General features: G+C 44.8%; 3 protein-coding genes across 4 annotated transcripts in view; 2 read left to right on the forward strand and 1 right to left on the reverse strand.

The window, feature by feature from the left end:
• The window catches only part of LOC137535392 (zinc finger protein 665-like), a 976,927-nt gene that overhangs the window by 447,928 nt on the left and 509,935 nt on the right, over window positions 1-19,064 (reverse strand). The window lies entirely within an intron of this gene.
• LOC137535857 (uncharacterized) overlaps window positions 1-19,064 on the forward strand; it is a 532,348-nt gene that overhangs the window by 315,587 nt on the left and 197,697 nt on the right. The gene's annotated exons all lie outside the window — the stretch shown is intronic.
• On the forward strand, window positions 1,563-7,914 carry LOC137535858 (uncharacterized). The gene is made up of 4 exons (XM_068257741.1): window positions 1,563-1,781; window positions 2,342-2,531; window positions 2,682-2,903; window positions 7,679-7,914. Exons 1-4 carry the CDS (start codon window positions 1,662-1,664, stop codon window positions 7,912-7,914), a joined length of 768 nt encoding a protein of 255 aa, XP_068113842.1. The 5' UTR covers window positions 1,563-1,661.

Here is a 19,064-nt window from a genome sequence, read left to right on the forward strand (position 1 = left end):
GGTCGCAGATGTGTCCACAAAGTGCAGTCTGATTGGTCGCAGATGTGTCCACAAAGTGCAGTTTGATTGGTCGCAGATGTGCCCAGAAAGTGCAGTCTGATTGGTCGCAGATGTGTGCACAAAGTGCAGTCTGATTGGTCGCAGCTGTGCCCAGAAAGTGCAGTCTGATTGGTCGCAGCTGTGCCCAGAAAGTGCAGTCTGATTGGTTGCAGAGGTGTCCACAAAGTGCATTCTGATTGGTCGCAGATGTGTCCACAAAGTGCATTCTGATTGGTCGCAGATCTGGCCACAAAGTGCAGTCTTATTGTTCGCAGCTTTGCCCACTAAGTGCAGTCTGATTGTTCGCAGCTGTGTCCACAAAGTGCAGTCTGATTGGTCACAGCTGTGCCCAGAAAGTGCAGTCTGATTGGTCGCAGATGTGTCCACAAAGTGCAGTTTGATTGGTTGCAGATGTGCCACAAAGTGCAGTCTGATTGGTCGCAGATGTGTCCACAAAGTGCAGTCTGATTGGTCGCAGCTTTGCCCACTAAGTGCAGTCTGATTGGTCGCAGCTGTGCCCACTAAGTGCAGTCTGATTGGTCGCAGATGTGGCCACAAATTGCAGTCTTATTGTTCGCAGCTGTGTCCACAAAGTGCAATTTGATTGGTCGCAGCTGTGCCCAGAAAGTGCAGTCTGATTGGTCGCAGATGTGCCCAGAAAGTGCAGTCTGATTGGTCGCAGATGTGTCCACAAAGTGCAGTTTGATTGGTTGCAGATGTGCCACAAAGTGCAGTCTGATTGGTCGCAGATGTGTCCACAAAGTGCAGTCTGATTGGTTGCAGCTTTGCCCACTAAGTGCAGTCTGATTGGTAGCAGCTGTGCCCACTAAGTGCAGTCTGATTGGTCGCAGATGTGGCCACAAATTGCAGTCTTATTGTTCGCAGAAGTGTCCACAAAGTGCAGTCAGATTGGTCGCAGCTGTGCCCTCAAAGTGCAGTTTGATTGGTTGCAGATGTGTCCACAAAGTGCAGTCTGATTGGTCGCAGATGTGCCCTCAAAGTGCAGTCGGATTGGTCGCAGATGTGCCCACTAAGTGCATTCTAATTGGTCGCAGCTGTGCCCACAAAGTGCAGTCAGATTGGTCGCAGCTGTGCCCACAAAGTGCAGTCAGATTGGTCGCAGCTGTGCCCACAAAGTGCAGTCTGATTGGTCGCAGATGTGGCCACAAAGTGCAGTCTGATTGGTAGCAGATGTGCCCTAGATTGTCCACGCTCCTCCTATGCAGCGTGGACAATCCAGAACGCCGCACGCTGCCAGCTCCAGATGACACCAACGCTCTCTCCGTGTTCCCAGAGGCGGAAGCAGCGCTGTCTTCCGCCAAAATGGTAATTTTCTTATTCATTACTGCTCCCTAGCAAGTACATCAGGAATTTCTAGCACTTCAGAAGTATATGAAAGTATTAGATATCCACTTCCGTATTACTATTAATCAGATGATTTGTAACTAGATAGCCATTTACACAATAGTCATTGTACAGACTATAGAACGCTATGTCGCTGTGTTTGCCTCAAAACAGCAAACTCATTGCAATTATACATGTTTTGATCATAAATAATTTCTCGTATGTGAAAAAATATATTTGATATTTTGCAATGTTATTATTCATAGAGTTGTACGAACATGGCAGATGCTGCTGAAGCCGGTGGGAGTGGTGGTGGTGATGGTGGGAGGAGCAGGACGTCAGCCTCTGCTGCCTCCTCTGCACGCCTGCGGAAGCGGGAAAAGAATTTGATTATTAAAGTAAGTTTATTTATTTTTTTCTTCACTGTATTAATCCATGACTTTCAATTTATTTTGCTTGACTGTGTAATGCATGCTGCATCTGTAGCTACTTTAATAGTACCATGAAGCTTTGCAATTGAAGGGCTTAATGTTCAGACTACACAACTGTACGCCCCATACACACACTCAAGTCAACACTCAACAGCGGTCTGTAAAGGCCGCCGGGCGGATTGCTCAGAACCTCAGAAAGAGCCTTATCAGTCAGCCGACAGCCTGTAGACACGTCGGACTGTCCACGGAAAATCTGACCAGCGGGAGGTGACTACAGACCCGTCGTTGCCTCCCGTGTAGCGTTTGTACTGGCCTTTAGGCTCTCATAACTTTGATTTCGATTAACTTACCGAAAATCTACTTCTATTGTTCAAGGAGTTGATAAGACTGCTGATGATAAGTCAATTGAACATTAAATTGACTTTTCATCAGTCTTATCATATGTTAGTACAATAGCAAGCGATGTAGGTATTGTAAAGGTTACTTTTAGCGGATCATTAATTTTGTTGTTGTTTTTTTTTTTTCAGACAATGTTACGAGGGGCCTACGATAAGAGGAAGAGGGAGGAGAAGAGGGCTATTCTGGACCAGCTACAGCGGGACCTTGAGACCCGATACCACCGCACATGGTCGGTCAAGAAGATCCAGACCATGTGGAGCGACTTCAAGTCGAAGACACCATGTGCGGTGAGGAGAATTAAAGACCAGCTTCGGGAATGTAAGTAAATAATGTGTTTTTCATATATGTAGCGTGATGTGTACGTGTTTTCAACCTTGGAAATCCTTACGATTTTCATGTCTAACAAATTGTCTCTCCTATTGGGTATGTAACTCACAATTTTAAAAACAATCTCACATTCTTTTTTAGTGGATCGGTCTCAGGCACGCAGGCGGGCCCGTTCCGCCTCTGCTCCTCCCTCTTCCCGCAATATTGTGGACCCCACTCAGGAGGATCCTGCTGCTGCCTCCCCCCCTGCTGATGATGAGGCTGGACCCAGCACCAGCCAAAGGCCCCGTAGCAGCCGGCAGCGTGGGCGAAGGCGCTGCCGGCAGCGTGGGCGAAGGCGCTCCCGGAGCCGATCTGTGGCATGTAAGTATTTTTTTAACAAAGTTGCAACATTAATCAGATGACAGTGCTACGTCTCTTAGGAGATTAGTACATAATGTTTTTTTTGTACAGAATATAATTTTTTTTTTTTTTTACAGTCCCAAAAAAAAAAAAAAAAAGGTGAATGATACCATGTCTTCTTTTTATCTTAGCCTCTATCTCTGTGCAATTGCGCAGACGCCGGCCACGGCAACTTTCCTCCGGCAGGCCAGAAAGTGGTGCCATTGAAACAGCTGAGTGTAAGTGAAATTTATTGTTGTAGAACAAAATACATTAATAAGTGTTTGATGCAGCTTATTGATTTGGAGCCATTGTGTAGTGTATGTATCGTATTGTACTCTAGGGTCTATTCAGGGGGAAGCCAAGTATACTAGTTGTAGATGTTTTGGATGTGGGCGGAAGAATGAGTGCTAGGAGGAAAACAATACAGACCGAAGTAAAAATAATTTTCTTCATCATAATTTTTTATTACATTTCAAATACAGAGTTCCATAGTAATGAAAACAGCTGACTGCATAATATTCATCATACATTCAAATACACTTGCAAACTATTCTATGAATAACACCCCTGGTCTGTCTTATTCCCATGAAGAACAGAGGGAGGTAATACATGAAGCACTCCTATGCGCTTAGTCCAGCCTGGGAGTTTTAACTTGACCCATACTAGGTAACCCCCAGGGCTCGGACATCAATGTACTGTATCAATTCAGTGGCCCGAAGGTTAGCCCTTGATACAGGGTTACAGGGATCCTGTTTCAGTGCTAGAGTGTCTACATAATGCTCGTCGCTGTAGTGAGTATAAAGTACAACACCTGTGGGAAGGACGGACGAGGTCTGACTAGTCTACCATAAGTAACACTACCTACTTAACTTATAGTGTATAGTATACCAGGAGCTATATTGGAAGTGAGATTCTAGTTAGTGTATTCCAACCAGGTACTAGGAAGGGTGAAGATCTTATGGTCCACTGAGGATCTTAGTCTAATTTTATATTCCATATTCAGGTTGCTGTTTACTAGGGAGATTAGTTGGGTAATAGATAGGTAGTCGGCCGATTTCCAATTGCTAGTTATCTGGGAGAGTGCCGACAGAATGATATGCATAACCTGGGGCTGCAAATTTAGTGGGATCTCCTCTAGCCCTACTAAGAGTAAAGCTAATTTAGCTGATAGACGTACGTAAGTAGGGAAGGAAAAAGCTATTAATTAAGGGCTGGTTCAGACGGACGTTTGCAGAGCGTTTACAGCCAGCGTTCAGGGCTTGGTGCTAAACGCTCCCATTCAAGTGAATGGGAGCGTTTGTACCAAGCTTTCAAGCACGTTTACACAAACGCGGCGTTTGGGTCCCGATTTTCCCTGGCGTTCAAGGAGCCCCTGGAAGCTACATGTAGCTTCCAGGGGAGGTTAACCGCGACGGCTAATGTCCCCCTAGGGGAAGAAAAAACGCGACCGCATCCAAACGCACACGAACGCTGCTGAACGCGACGCCAACGAACGCAACGCCTCCAAACGTCCATCTGAACCAGCCCTAAGAGTTCCACATGGTCCCAAAACTGAGCAATATTAGGGCACTCCCATAGCATGTGGAGTAGAGTCCCCACTGAGTTCTTACAATGCCAGCAGTTGGGGGAGTTATCCTCTGAGAACGAGGCCATTCTTCTGGGGGTCAGATACCACCTGAAAATAACTTTACGTGAAAGTTCACAGTGGGAGTTGTTCTTTGAGAGTTTTAGGCTTTTAGAAGTGGTCCTGACTGAGCACATGCTGGTCAGTTATGTTAGATTGTAGGTCATTGGACCAGGCTAAAGCATATCTTTTCAGTGAGGCATCACTCACTTCTAGTATCGACGTATACCAAGTGGAGATACCTCCGGCCAAAATGTGTGTGTGGGGGGGGGGCCTTTATTGTTAATGGCTGTTAGGATTAGGATATGACTATTGAGCTGGGGTATATTAATTGTGTTATTTTTGATCAGGCTATATATCCTATGGTAGGTAAAGAGTTGGTTGAATGGTAATTGGAATTCTTTATGTAATTCCTCAAATGTTTTAAGCTGAGAGCCTTGTGACAGTTGGTTTAGTGAGGTTATTTTAACTTTATCCCATGCGGATAGGTTCAAATGGGGGCTGAGGATTTTAAGGGCATTTAAAGAGATGGTAGGACTATGAGTCAGGGACGACTTAGGCGGGAATTTGATAAAGTGTTCCCATGCCAGCAAGAGAGCCTGGATAGTTGTGTATTGGGAAGATGGTCTCTTTGCTCCCAGGAGCATAGCTTCTGACAGAAGTAAAAACTTAAAGGACCACTATCTTGAACAAAGTTGGCAGTTAAAATGGGACAGATGACAGGTTTTGGGCCAGTCCATGTTTTTAAGGGGGATTCTCAGGGATTTCTTTGTTTGCAACAGCATTTCCTGAACATTTGCAAAATGTCACTGACATAATACAGTGGACTGTTCAAGTGATTAGTGTGGCCGGCTGGTTTCTTGCTAATTTTTCAGTTAATCAGATGTTATTGTTCAGGAAATGCAGTTGAAAACAAAGCAAACCCTTGAAATACCCTATGAGGAGATGGATTGTCCCAAAATCTGTCGGTTATGTCAGATTTTCAATGCCTACTGTTTTTTGCGCTCGTGGTCCTTTAAGGCATACAGTAAAAAATGGCGCGGAGGAAATAATGGCGCACCGTTCTGCCGATTATAAAACGCTATTTACCGTTTTAATGTAAATACATTAAAACGGTAAATAGCGTTTTATAAAACAGCAGAATGGTGCGCCATTGAAAAATGCAGGGAACTAGCAGAGGGGGTCGGGCTGGCAGCGGGGGTCGGGCTGGAGAGGCAGCGGGCAGTGGGCTGGCAGCGGTGTCAGGGTGGAGAGGCAGCGGGCTGGCAGCGGGGGTCGGGCTGAAGAGGCAGCGGGGTGGAGGGAGGATTACGCAGCATGTGTATATTGTGTATACATTACCTTGTCCCGGCCGGCGATCGCTCCTTCACTTCATAGCTTGCACGAGTTCTGCATCCAGCCAATCACCATGCGGCTTCAGTTTCCGCATGGTGATTGGCTGGATGCAGAACTCGTGCAAGCTATGAAGTGAAGGAACGATCGCCGGCCGGGACAAGGTAATGTATACACAATATACACATGCTGCGTAATCCTCCCTCCACCCCGCTGCCTCTTCAGCCCGACCCCCGCTGCCAGCCCGCTGCCTCTCCACCCTGACACCGCTGCCAGCCCACTGCCCGCTGCCTCTCCAGCCCGACCCCCTACTGCCCGCTGCCTCTCCAGCCCGACCCCGCTGCCAGCCCGCTGCCTCTCCAGCACGATCCCTGCTAAAAAAATTGAACATATAAAACGTTAAATATCGTTGTAATGCAGCGCCATTCTGACACTATTGGCGCTGTGCGCCATTTTTGCCTGTCCCCCCTTTAAGAACTACATCCCGATGTTGAAGGGATTGGAATCGTTGAAAAGCAAGAGCACTAACACACCAACCACCACTACATCACCCTGCCTCCAAATTAGAACACTTCTTCCGGCCAGTGATTATGTCCATAGTAAAACTAGTGTATCATCTGTAAATATAATGTAAGGACATGCTTTAATTTCACAACTTCAAAGGAAGCTTCATTCAAATTTGGCCATAAATAAATGTACATAATGGGGCAACATATCACTTGAAGAAATGTTGACAAGCTGCAGTACTATGCATGTGTGGAATGGTAGTATAAAGGTATTTCACATCCATTGTAGCCACAACAAGTTCTAATACATGTTTGATTTTTTTGGGTGGATTGCAAGGCACTACTTTTGGCAGTCATATTTCATTACTCTTTCTTTACTTTAGGTAAAACCAGGAGTTTTGTTTTTGAATCTGGATGATACCATTCATTGTCAAACTTAGACATGAGTAAACAGTGAGCTTTCGGATTTTAAAATGCCTTCGGCGGACTGGTTCCTGACTAAAAATGAAAACCACACTTTATGTACACTGACATACAGAGTTGAATAATTTTTCGGCAAACATTAATGTATTTTTACATGTCTTAACTGTTACTCAGAACACTTTTCCTGGCCTCTGGGCTAAATTGATAAGTTAAACAGTTCCCTTCATGTAACGTAAAGTACACTCTGGTGATGATGATGGGTAACTATTGGAAATTCCAAGTTGAAATACTAACTGGGCTAGTAGTCATATGCCACATTAATTTTAAACTAAAGAGCATTCTGGCATTTCAAACCAGCATATGCAAGTAAAAAATAATGCATAGTGACAGTAAACAGTAAACACCATCAAACGCAAGCATATAACAGAAAAATTGAATTGAAAAATTAAAAATAAAATAAAAAGAATATTGTAATATTGAAAAGCCATTGTACCAGCAAGAGAAGTTGTAAACAAGAGTCCTGGTTTTAACCATGTTGTACAGATATGATCCAATGTATGTACTTTGTCTCTTTTTAAAATCTCATTTCTGACTTTAAGCCACCCATTAATACAGTGAATGTCAATGTTTGTAAGCCGTGTTTTCAGTGTTGGTCAGGGAAAAGTACAAGGAAGCCTTTTTATAATTAGAAAAATCTCATGTTATTTTTCTCAAAAACAGCCAATAAATGCTATCATCCTGTTTCAAAACTCCTTGTTTTTATGGCTAATACGGTACCACACTGTACTGGTTTGACTTTTATTAAACGTTATTGTACAATGTCCATGTATAGTGTAATTTTGTAATTTTGTACATCTTGTTTTTTACAGCTTCTGAACTAACCGCCCGTGTTGCTGCCCTTGAGCAACAAGTACAGCAGCAGCGGGTGGAATATGAAGCGCGCCTCCAGCAGCTACAAGCTGCTTTTCAGCAGCAGATAGAGCAACTGCAACAACAGCTGGAGGCACAGATTGAGGACCAACGGCAGAGGATTCTGGCCTGCAGGGAGGAGGGAGAACGGCTCCATGAGTATTTTGCCCAGGTTGCCGGGAAAAGGAGGATGTAAGGCGGGTCCTCCTGGAGTCCTCCGGAGTCAGATTAGATGGACAGCGTGTGTGAACAGCTTTTTTCAGATCTTGCCACTGATTCTACATTGGATTTAGATCTGGACTTTGGATGGGCCTTTCTAATACATAGTTATGTTTTGTTTGAAACCATTCCATTGTTGCCCTGCCTTTATGTTTAGGGTCATTGTCCTGCTGAAAGGTGAACCTCCGCCCCAGTCTCAAGTCTTTTGCAGAGTCCAAGAGGTTTTCTTCCAAGTTTGCCCTGTATTTGGCACCATCCATCTTCCCATCAACTCTGACCAGCTTCTCTGTCCCTGCTGAAGAGAAGCACCCCCAGAGCATGATGCTGCCACCACCATATTTGACAGTGGGGATGGTGTGGTCAGAGTGATGTGCAGTGTTAGTTTTCTGCCACACATAGCGTTTTGCATTTTGGACCAAAAGTTCCATTTTGGTCTCCTCTGACCAGAGCACCTTGTTCCACATGTTTACCGTGTCCCCCAACATGGCTTGTGTCAAACTGCAAACTGGACTTCTTATGCTTTTCTGTTAACAATGGCTTTCTTCTTGCCACTATACCATAAAGGCCAACTTTGTGCAGTGCATGACTAATAGTTGTCCTATGGACAGTCTCCCACCTGAGCTGTAGATCTCTGCAGCTCGTCCAGAGTCACCATGGGCCTCTTGACTGCATTTCTGATCAGCGCTCTCCTTGTTTGGCCTGTGAGTTTAGGTGGACGGCCTTGTCTTAGTAGGTTTACAGTTGTGCCATACTCCTTCCATTTCTGAATGATTGCTTGAACAGTGCTCTGTGGGATGTTCAAGGCTTTGGAAATGTTTTTGTAGCCTAAACCAGCTTTACGTTTTTCTATAACTTGATCCCTGACCTGTCTTGTGTGTTCTTTTTACTTCACAGTGCTGTTGATCCAAATATTCTCTTAAGACAACCTCTGAGGCCCTCACAGAGCAGCTGTATTTGTACTGAGATTACATTACAGACAGGTGCACTCTAATCTCTTACCCACCCTGTTTTAAAAGAGCAGGCAAATGGTTGATTTGATGTTGGCAGCCAACCTTTTGTTGAGGTGACAGGGGGCCAGATTTATCAAGAGCGTTTTAAACAAAATATTAGTATTATTTTTAAAAATCCTTGCAGAACTGTCTCAGACAGCCGAAAAAAATCACTAGATAATGAAGATTCCTTCTTAAACTGTAAGGAATAGAAGGAGATAGGAAGGTCTCTCAGGCAGTGCAATGTGTGCGGAAAATTGCTGTGGCTAAGGCTATCAACACACCTGCTGTCAGCAAACTCTGACTGAGAGGGGAGGAGCCCTTCACAAATCACATCTAGCCTACACTATCTGTAGAACTGCTAATGAGCACTTTTCTGCAACATTAAAGGAATGGATTTGCACATTTCTTAAATGTTCAGTTTATTGATTTTTATTATTTAAATGAATCACATATCAGTTACTTCATATGGAGAGCATATCTTTCTCCATAGACCTTGTGTTAAAAAAAATAGTTGCTATCACTTATTTTTGCTTTGGCAGCGAGCTGAGCTGGCTCATTAGCATACTGTACGACGACGGGCTTCAGCCTGCTTATAGCAGACACTCCAGCTGATTTATTATAACGCTGACTCACACACTACAGACAGCTGCTGTTCTGAGTTCTCTGTAACCAGTTAATTGAATAGATAAAGCAGTCGGCTAATTATGTACTTATGAAAAAGCATGTTTGTTTATTTACTTATCTAGTTACAGAGAACCGCAGCTCTCTGTAGTGAGTGAGTTAGCGTTATCAGCTTGAGTGTCTGCTATCAGAGAAGTCCGTCCGGCGCATGACACAGCCCAGCTCTCTGTGGTGTATGAGACAGCCTTATAAATCAGCTGGAGTGTCTGCTAGCCTATAAGCAGGCTGAAGCCTGTCGTCGCATACTATGCTAATGAGCCATCGGCCAAAGCAAAACTAAGTGATAGCATCTACTTTTTTTTAACACAAGGGCGTCAATTCACCAGAGAGGATTTACTAAGAGAAAAAAGGTAGGTAGATTATCTCATGAGGTATTTTAACACTCTGGAGTCAATTCACCAGTGTGAGAGGACAGAGAGAAAAGTGTTCGATAGCAGGGGATAATGGAGAGATATGCATGAGGAAAGTGTGAGAAAGCAGAGATTTAGGTAATAATCGGTATTAATGATTTACATGGGTTACTTCTCCGCTCTGTAAGCATGAAAGTGAAGCATTGTGGGTAGGAGGCAGAGTTTAACCACTACATGACCAGAGTATTCCCGCCTTATACTGCCGGATCACATCATTAATCATATCATTCACGAGTGATTCTGAACGTCTTAACCACCTCTGTCTCAGTAAAATTATCACGAACTGTTCTCACACGAAAAATACGAGGGGCGATTAAACAGACCCTCCTCCTGCGCCTTCGTATCCTCATAATAGAAGCAAGCTCTAAGGCCTAGTGCACACCAGAGCGGTTCGGCTGCATTTTTTGCGATCCGCTTGCGGCTGCGGATACGCGTGGGAGGCGTTTTGCATAAACGCATACTCCCGGGCTGCTGCAGATTTAGGACTGCGGAGGCGTTTCTGACTCAATGTTAAGTATAGGAAAAACGCAAACCGCTCTGAAAACCTGCACTTCACAGCGGTTTGTCAGGCGGTTTTTGTTACAGTAGCTGTTCAGTAACAGCTTTACTGTAACAATACAGAAAATCTACTACACCAAAAACGCTTCACAGAACTGCAAAATGCTAGCTGAAACGCTACAGAAAAACAAGAAAAAGCGTTTCAAAATCTGCTAGCATTTTGCGAATATACTAGCGGTTTTTGGTGTGCATCAGGCCTAACAGAGTAAGCTCAAAAGGCTCCATCTTCCACAGCAGCAGCTGCTGTGTGAAAACCACGATATCTCCAGGTTAATTCAGGGGGTTAAGAGATGTAAAAATTACGAATGACCACACACCGTTTCTTCCCTGGTGAAATGTGATTTGGGGAAAAACTAACTACTAACTATCACTTATTTATCTCATACTTATCTCACATTTATCTCTTGCATTTCTCTCGATCGATAATTTCCCCTATACTTCTGGATAATTGCTACTTGGAGATATCACAGGAGGTTAATTACCTCCCAAGAGATATTTAGGTTGTTAACCTCTGGTGAATTGACGCCAAGGTCGATGGAGAAAGATAAGCTCTCCATATAAAATAACAGATATGTGATTAATGTAAATAGTAATTATCAATAAACTGCCCCTTCAAATAGAGACACTGAAGCGAAAAAAAATTATGCTATTATGATTTGTATGTGTAGTACAGCTAAGAAATAAAACGTTAAGATCAGATACATCAGTCTAATTGTTTCCAGTACAAGAAGTGTTAATAAACTCCAGTTGTTATCTCTATGCAAAGAAGCCATTAATCTCTACGGCTTTCAGAGTCGTGGAATGGGCTGTTTTATGACTTTTATTATCTGAAATGTTATTGAACTATTTAATATTTCTCTGCCAGAGGCGAGGTCAGTAGTTCACAGACTGCTCGGAAAGAAGAATTCTGAATGCTGAGTGATGTGTAATCTGAACATAGTGTATAATGATCCAATGTTATAAATACAACTATATACCTAAAAAAAGGGAATATTTTCTTTTCTGCAAATCATCTAGTAATTATTCATAGTACACTACAAATTCATTATATCATATATTTTTTTTTCTCTTCAGAGTCTTTTTAACTGTAGTGTAGCTCTAGAAATCCACGCTAAACTGTCGCTATTACATAGGCTTTGCGAATTTTCTTACTATCATGCAGAACTATTCTTCAACTGGCTAGAACAGTTTTAGAAGAATAAACTGTCGGTAATGCTTTGAGAAATCTGGCCCAGGGACTATGTTACACAGTGCCAACTGTCCTGTGTCCTGGTCACCCCTCCCAGTTGATAGGCAATGCACTGTTATGTTGATGGAGTAGTAGACATCAGAAGTTTCCTGTCTCGTCCAACTACAATTCTCGCAAACTCTTTCTGTTGTAAGAAAGGAAAGTTTTATGTTTTCCTGTGTTTCTTGTTTTGTACCTTTTTTAAAAAAAATTGACAAAACTTATTGCAAATTGCAATAAAAGTTTTTAAAAAAACCTGGTCTTTGTTGTATTGTATGTATTGCACAATGCATATCTAACTGGCTGGTGATGACAACCATTAGGCTCTTGCCTGCCTGGCATTACTTTTTTGTCTGTTGTAGGCACCACAACGTCCGGTAGTTGAATTGTCACAGGCTCAGCAGCAGAAGTACGTCTCATAAGGTTTGACACAAAAGGTAATTGGCAGCAGAGTACACACAGGTCCTCGCACACTAGAGACCTTGGTTGAGGGATATCATGTCCGGTAGTTGACTGGTCGCAGCATCAGAAGCAAAGTAAGTATCACAAGGTTAGACACAACAGGTAATTGGCAGCAGAGTAGACACAGGTCCTCACACACTCAAGACCTTGGTTGAAGGATATCATGTCCGGTAGTTGACGGGTCGCAGCAGCAGAAGTAAAGTAAGTATCATAATATTTGACACAACAGGTAATTGGCAGCAGAGTAGACAGGCCCTTGCCCCTTAGGGACATGGTTTGAAGGATATAACGTCCAGGAAATGGACTTGTCACAGCAGTAGTAAGTATCATTAGGTCTTAGAGTCTTGAAACAGCAGGTAACGGCAGCAGAGTAGACAGGCCCTTGCCCCTTAGGGACCTGTGTAGAAGGATATAAAGTCCAGGAAATGGACTTGTCACAGCAGTAGTAAGTATCATTAGGTCTTAGAGTCTTGAGACAGCAGGTAACGGCAGCAGAGTAGACAGGCCCTTGCCCCTTAGGGACCTGTGTAGAAGGATATAAAGTCCAGGAAATGGACTTGTCACAGCAGTAGTAAGTATCATTAGGTTTATGAGTCTTGAGACAGCAGGTAACGGCAGCAGAGTAGACAGGCCCTTGCCCCTTAGGGACATGGTTTGAAGGATATAACGTCCAGGAAATGGACTTGTCACAGCAGTAGTAAGTATCATTAGGTTTTAGAGTCTTGAGACAGCAGGTAACGGCAGCAGAGTAGACAGGCACTTGCCCCTTAGGGACCTGTGTTGAAGGATATAAAGTCCAGGAAATGGACTTGTCACAGCAGTAGTAAGTATCATTAGGTTTTAGAGTCTTGAAACAGCAGGTAACGGCAGCAGAGTAGACAGGCCCTTGCCCCTTAGGGACCTGTGTTGAAGGATATAAAGTCCAGGAAATGGACTTGTCACAGCAGTAGTAAGTATCATTAGGTTTTAGAGTCTTGAGACAGCAGGTAACGGCAGCAGAGTAGACAGGCACTTGCCCCTTAGGGACCTGTGTTGAAGGATATAAAGTCCAGGAAATGGACTTGTCACAGCAGTAGTAAGTATCATTAGGTTTTAGAGTCTTGAAACAGCAGGTAACGGCAGCAGAGTAGACAGGCCCTTGCCCCTTAGGGACCTGTGTTGAAGGATATAAAGTCCAGGAAATGGACTTGTCACAGCAGTAGTAAGTATCATTAGGTTTTAGAGTCTTGAGACAGCAGGTAACGGCAGCAGAGTAGACAGGCCCTTGCCCCTTAGGGACATGGTTTGAAGGATATAACGTCCAGGAAATGGACTTGTCACAGCAGTAGTAAGTATCATTAGGTTTTAGAGTCTTGAGACAGCAGGTAACGGCAGCAGAGTAGACAGGCCCTTGCCCTTTAGAGACATGGTTTGAAGGATATAACGTCCAGGAAATGGACTTGTCACAGCAGTAGTAAGTATCATTAGGTCTTAGAGTCTTGAGACAGCAGGTAACGGCAGCAGAGTAGACAGGCCCTTGCCCCTTAGGGACCTGTGTTGAAGGATATAACGTCCAGGAAATGGACTTGTCACAGCAGTAGTAAGTATCATTAGGTTTTAGAGTCTTGAGACAGCAGGTAACGGCAGCAGAGTAGACAGGCACTTGCCCCTTAGGGACCTGTGTTGAAGGATATAAAGTCCAGGAAATGGACTTGTCACAGCAGTAGTAAGTATCATTAGGTTTTAGAGTCTTGAAACAGCAGGTAACGGCAGCAGAGTAGACAGGCCCTTGCCCCTTAGGGACCTGTGTTGAAGGATATAAAGTCCAGGAAATGGACTTGTCACAGCAGTAGTAAGTATCATTAGGTTTTAGAGTCTTGAGACAGCAGGTAACGGCAGCAGAGTAGACAGGCCCTTGCCCCTTAGGGACATGGTTTGAAGGATATAACGTCCAGGAAATGGACTTGTCACAGCAGTAGTAAGTATCATTAGGTTTTAGAGTCTTGAGACAGCAGGTAACGGCAGCAGAGTAGACAGGCCCTTGCCCTTTAGAGACATGGTTTGAAGGATATAACGTCCAGGAAATGGACTTGTCACAGCAGTAGTAAGTATCATTAGGTCTTAGAGTCTTGAGACAGCAGGTAACGGCAGCAGAGTAGACAGGCCCTTGCCCCTTAGGGACCTGTGTAGAAGGATATAAAGTCCAGGAAATGGACTTGTCACAGCAGTAGTAAGTATCATTAGGTTTATGAGTCTTGAGACAGCAGGTAACGGCAGCAGAGTAGACAGGCCCTTGCCCCTTAGGGACATGGTTTGAAGGATATAACGTCCAGGAAATGGACTTGTCACAGCAGTAGTAAGTATCATTAGGTTTTAGAGTCTTGAGACAGCAGGTAACAGCAGCAGAGTAGACAGGCCATTGCCCTTTAGAGACATGGTTTGAAGGATATAACGTCCAGGAAATGGACTTGTCACAGCAGTAGTAAGTATCATTAGGTCTTAGAGTCTTGAAACAGCAGGTAACGGCAGCAGAGTAGACAGGCCCTTGCCCCTTAGGGACATGGTTTGAAGGATATAACGTCCAGGAAATGGACTTGTCACAGCAGTAGTAAGTATAATTAGGTTTTAGAGTCTTGAGACAGCAGGTAACGGCAGCAGAGTAGACAGGCACTTGCCCCTTAGGGACCTGTGTTGAAGGATATAACGTCCAGGAAATGGACTTGTCACAGCAGTAGTAAGTATCATTAGGTTTTAGAGTCTTGAGACAGCAGGTAACGGCAGCAGAGTAGACAGGCCCTTGCCCCTTAGGGACATGGTTTGAAGGATATAACGTCCAGGAAATGGACTTGTCACAGCAGTAGTAAGTATCATTAGGTTTTAGAGTCTTGAGACAGCAGGTAACGGCAGCAGAGTAGACAGGCCCTTGCCCTTTAGAGACATGGTTTGAAGGATATAACGTCCAGGAAATGGACTTGTCACAGCAGTAGTAAGTATCATTAGGTCTTAGAGTCTTGAGACAGCAGGTAACGGCAGCAGAGTAGACAGGCCCTTGCCCCTTAGGGACCTGTGTTGAAGGATATAACGTCCAGGAAATGGACTTGTCACAGCAGTAGTAAGTATCATTAGGTTTTAGAGTCTTGAGACAGCAGGTAACGGCAGCAGAGTAGACAGGCACTTGCCCCTTAGGGACCTGTGTTGAAGGATATAAAGTCCAGGAAATGGACTTGTCACAGCAGTAGTAAGTATCATTAGGTTTTAGAGTCTTGAAACAGCAGGTAACGGCAGCAGAGTAGACAGGCCCTTGCCCCTTAGGGACCTGTGTTGAAGGATATAAAGTCCAGGAAATGGACTTGTCACAGCAGTAGTAAGTATCATTAGGTTTTAGAGTCTTGAGACAGCAGGTAACGGCAGCAGAGTAGACAGGCCCTTGCCCCTTAGGGACATGGTTTGAAGGATATAACGTCCAGGAAATGGACTTGTCACAGCAGTAGTAAGTATCATTAGGTTTTAGAGTCTTGAGACAGCAGGTAACGGCAGCAGAGTAGACAGGCCCTTGCCCTTTAGAGACATGGTTTGAAGGATATAACGTCCAGGAAATGGACTTGTCACAGCAGTAGTAAGTATCATTAGGTCTTAGAGTCTTGAGACAGCAGGTAACGGCAGCAGAGTAGACAGGCCCTTGCCCCTTAGGGACCTGTGTAGAAGGATATAAAGTCCAGGAAATGGACTTGTCACAGCAGTAGTAAGTATCATTAGGTTTATGAGTCTTGAGACAGCAGGTAACGGCAGCAGAGTAGACAGGCCCTTGCCCCTTAGGGACATGGTTTGAAGGATATAACATCCAGGAAATGGACTTGTCACAGCAGTAGTAAGTATCATTAGGTTTTAGAGTCTTGAGACAGCAGGTAACAGCAGCAGAGTAGACAGGCCATTGCCCTTTAGAGACATGGTTTGAAGGATATAACGTCCAGGAAATGGACTTGTCACAGCAGTAGTAAGTATCATTAGGTCTTAGAGTCTTGAAACAGCAGGTAACGGCAGCAGAGTAGACAGGCCCTTGCCCCTTAGGGACATGGTTTGAAGGATATAACGTCCAGGAAATGGACTTGTCACAGCAGTAGTAAGTATAATTAGGTTTTAGAGTCTTGAGACAGCAGGTAACGGCAGCAGAGTAGACAGGCCCTTGCCCTTTAGAGACATGGTTTGAAGGATATAACGTCCAGGAAATGGACTTGTCACAGCAGTAGTAAGTATCATTAGGTCTTAGAGTCTTGAGACAGCAGGTAACGGCAGCAGAGTAGACAGGCCCTTGCCCCTTAGGGACATGGTTTGAAGGATATAACGTCCAGGAAATGGACTTGTCACAGCAGTAGTAAGTATCATTAGGTTTTAGAGTCTTGAGACAGCAGGTAACGGCAGCAGAGTAGACAGGCCCTTGCCCCTTAGGGACCTGTGTTGAAGGATATAACGTCCTGCAGTTGAATTGACACAGCAGTAGTAGTAGTAGTAAGTATAATTAGGTTTATGAGTCTTGAGACAGCAGGTAACGGCAGCAGAGTACACAGGCCCTTGCCCCTTAGGGACCTGTGTTGAAGGATATAACGTCCGGCAGTAGACTTGTCACAGCAGTAGTAGTAAGTATCATATTAGGTTTGAGACTGCAGGTTTTTGATGTAAAATTCACGGGGGAAAAAATCAGATACAATATTCGCCAAGTTTGTAAGGGATAATTTTCATTTTCTTCAACAATTTTATTTTATTTGGTCTCCTTAAGGATCAATAAGAGGGGCATTAAAATCATCATTAATCCAGGATTCGTTCATTTTGATGAATGTGAGTCTGTCCACATTTTCTGCAGACAGACGTGTCCGGTAGTCAGTGACCACGCCACCTGCCGCACTAAACACTCTCTCAGATAGAACACTTGAGGCGGGGCATGCAAGTACCTCCAGCGCATACTGAGCAAGTTCTGGCCAGGTGTCAATTTTTTTGGTCCAGTACTCCATGGGGTCATTACTCTCTATGTTATCAGGAGCACTAGCCGACCCTAAATAGTCACTCACCATACGGTCCAGCCGCTGGCGGTGACTACTATTGCTGCTGGTGCTGCTGCATGGAGCATTGGAAGACTCTGGCTGATAAAAGTCATAAAACATACTCAGCAAATTTTGTGGTTTTTTGGTACTGCTGGGACCACCACAAGTTTGCTGAGTACTTTGCAGAGGAGTGAAAACTGTGGCCCGGGGTGAAGGTGCGGGAAAAGCATCTTCAACCCAGCGAGCAAGGGCTTCATGGATCTTTCGCATCATGTTGTCTGCCTGGGATGGGGGAAGGAACTGCCTTAATTTCCCTTTACAGCGGGGATCTAAAATGGTGGCCACCCACATGTCCAGCCTCACTTTCAATTTCTTTATCCGGGGGTCACTCTTGAAGCACTGGATCATGTGAGCAGCCATAGGAAAGAGGTGCCTGCCAGAAATCTCCTCTTCCGGCCTGTTATCACAGCTGTCACCATCCTGCTCCAGCAGCTCATCAATCTCTTCCCACCCCCGTACAATTGCCTCTTCCTCCTCCTCCTCCTCAACCTCTGCCTCTCCTACGTCCTCTTCCTGGGCATCAGCATGATCAGACACTCCCAAATTTGCCTGTGCACTCTGATCTCCACGTCCAAGCAAGTTAAACAACATTTTGTCAAGCATGAAGATAAGGGGGAGTACTTGTGAGATGCTACAGTTCTCCATGCTGACCAACTTTGTGGCTTGCTCGAAAGGCTGCAAAACTTGGCAAACCTGACCAATTTGCTCCCACTGGTCCCCAGTAATGTAGTCCAGTGACAAATTTGAGGAAGCTGTCTCAGAAAGATAGATTCTGACTGCCATTCGCTGCTCCCACAACCTCTGCAACATGTAGAGGGTGGAGTTCCACCGCGTTGGGCAATCACTTATGAGTCTGTGCTGCGGAAGATTATGACGGCGCTGCAACAACTTCAAAGAAGCGGAGGCGGTTGCTGAGCGCCGGATGTGAGCTGACACCTTTCGTGCTGTTGAAACAGCGTCCTTTAACCCTTCATATGTTCCTAAGAACTTACTAACTATAAGATTGAAGACGTGGGCCAAACAGGGAAGATGGGTGTAGCCACCTAGACGCATAGCAGACAGCATATTAGACCCATTGTCAGAGACGACAATTCCTGTAAGAAGTTTCCGTGGGGCCAACCACTGGCGGATCTGATCTTCAAAGGCACTAAGGATTTCAGATCCTGTTTGCCTCTTCTCTTCCATCGATACCAGCTTCAGCATTGCTTGGCATCGATGGTGCTGCATGCCAGTATACGAGCGAAACTGCTTGATGGGAGGCTCATCAACTACCTGGCCTGCCACAGAACAGGTGGCAGAGGGGAGTGGAGCGGGCCTCCCCTTGACCCCACGAGGTGGCACCACAAGCTGTTGAGATACTGGACAAGATCTTCCACCATCCCCAGCACGATGTAGAGTGACCCAATGGGCTGTATAAGTTATATACTTCCCCTGCCCATGCCTGCTGCTCCAGGCATCTGTAGTAAAATGGACCTTTCCACCCACCGCATGGTCCATTGACCGGGCTACACACGCCACCATTTGCTGGTGTAGGGCAGGTATCGCTTTCCTGGCAAAATAATGTCGGCTGGGGATCCTCCATTGTGGCGCCACACTGCTCATAAGTTTGCGGAAGGGGGCACTGTCCACAAAATTGTAGGGTAGCAGCTGTTGGGCCAACATTTTTGCCAGGAGCCCATTATTTTTTACAACAAATTTGTCATTTGCAGGGAGCATACGCT

The sequence above is a fragment of the Hyperolius riggenbachi genome, chromosome 10 (assembly GCF_040937935.1).
Source record: "Hyperolius riggenbachi isolate aHypRig1 chromosome 10, aHypRig1.pri, whole genome shotgun sequence".
Lineage (NCBI taxonomy): Eukaryota > Metazoa > Chordata > Amphibia > Anura > Hyperoliidae > Hyperolius > Hyperolius riggenbachi.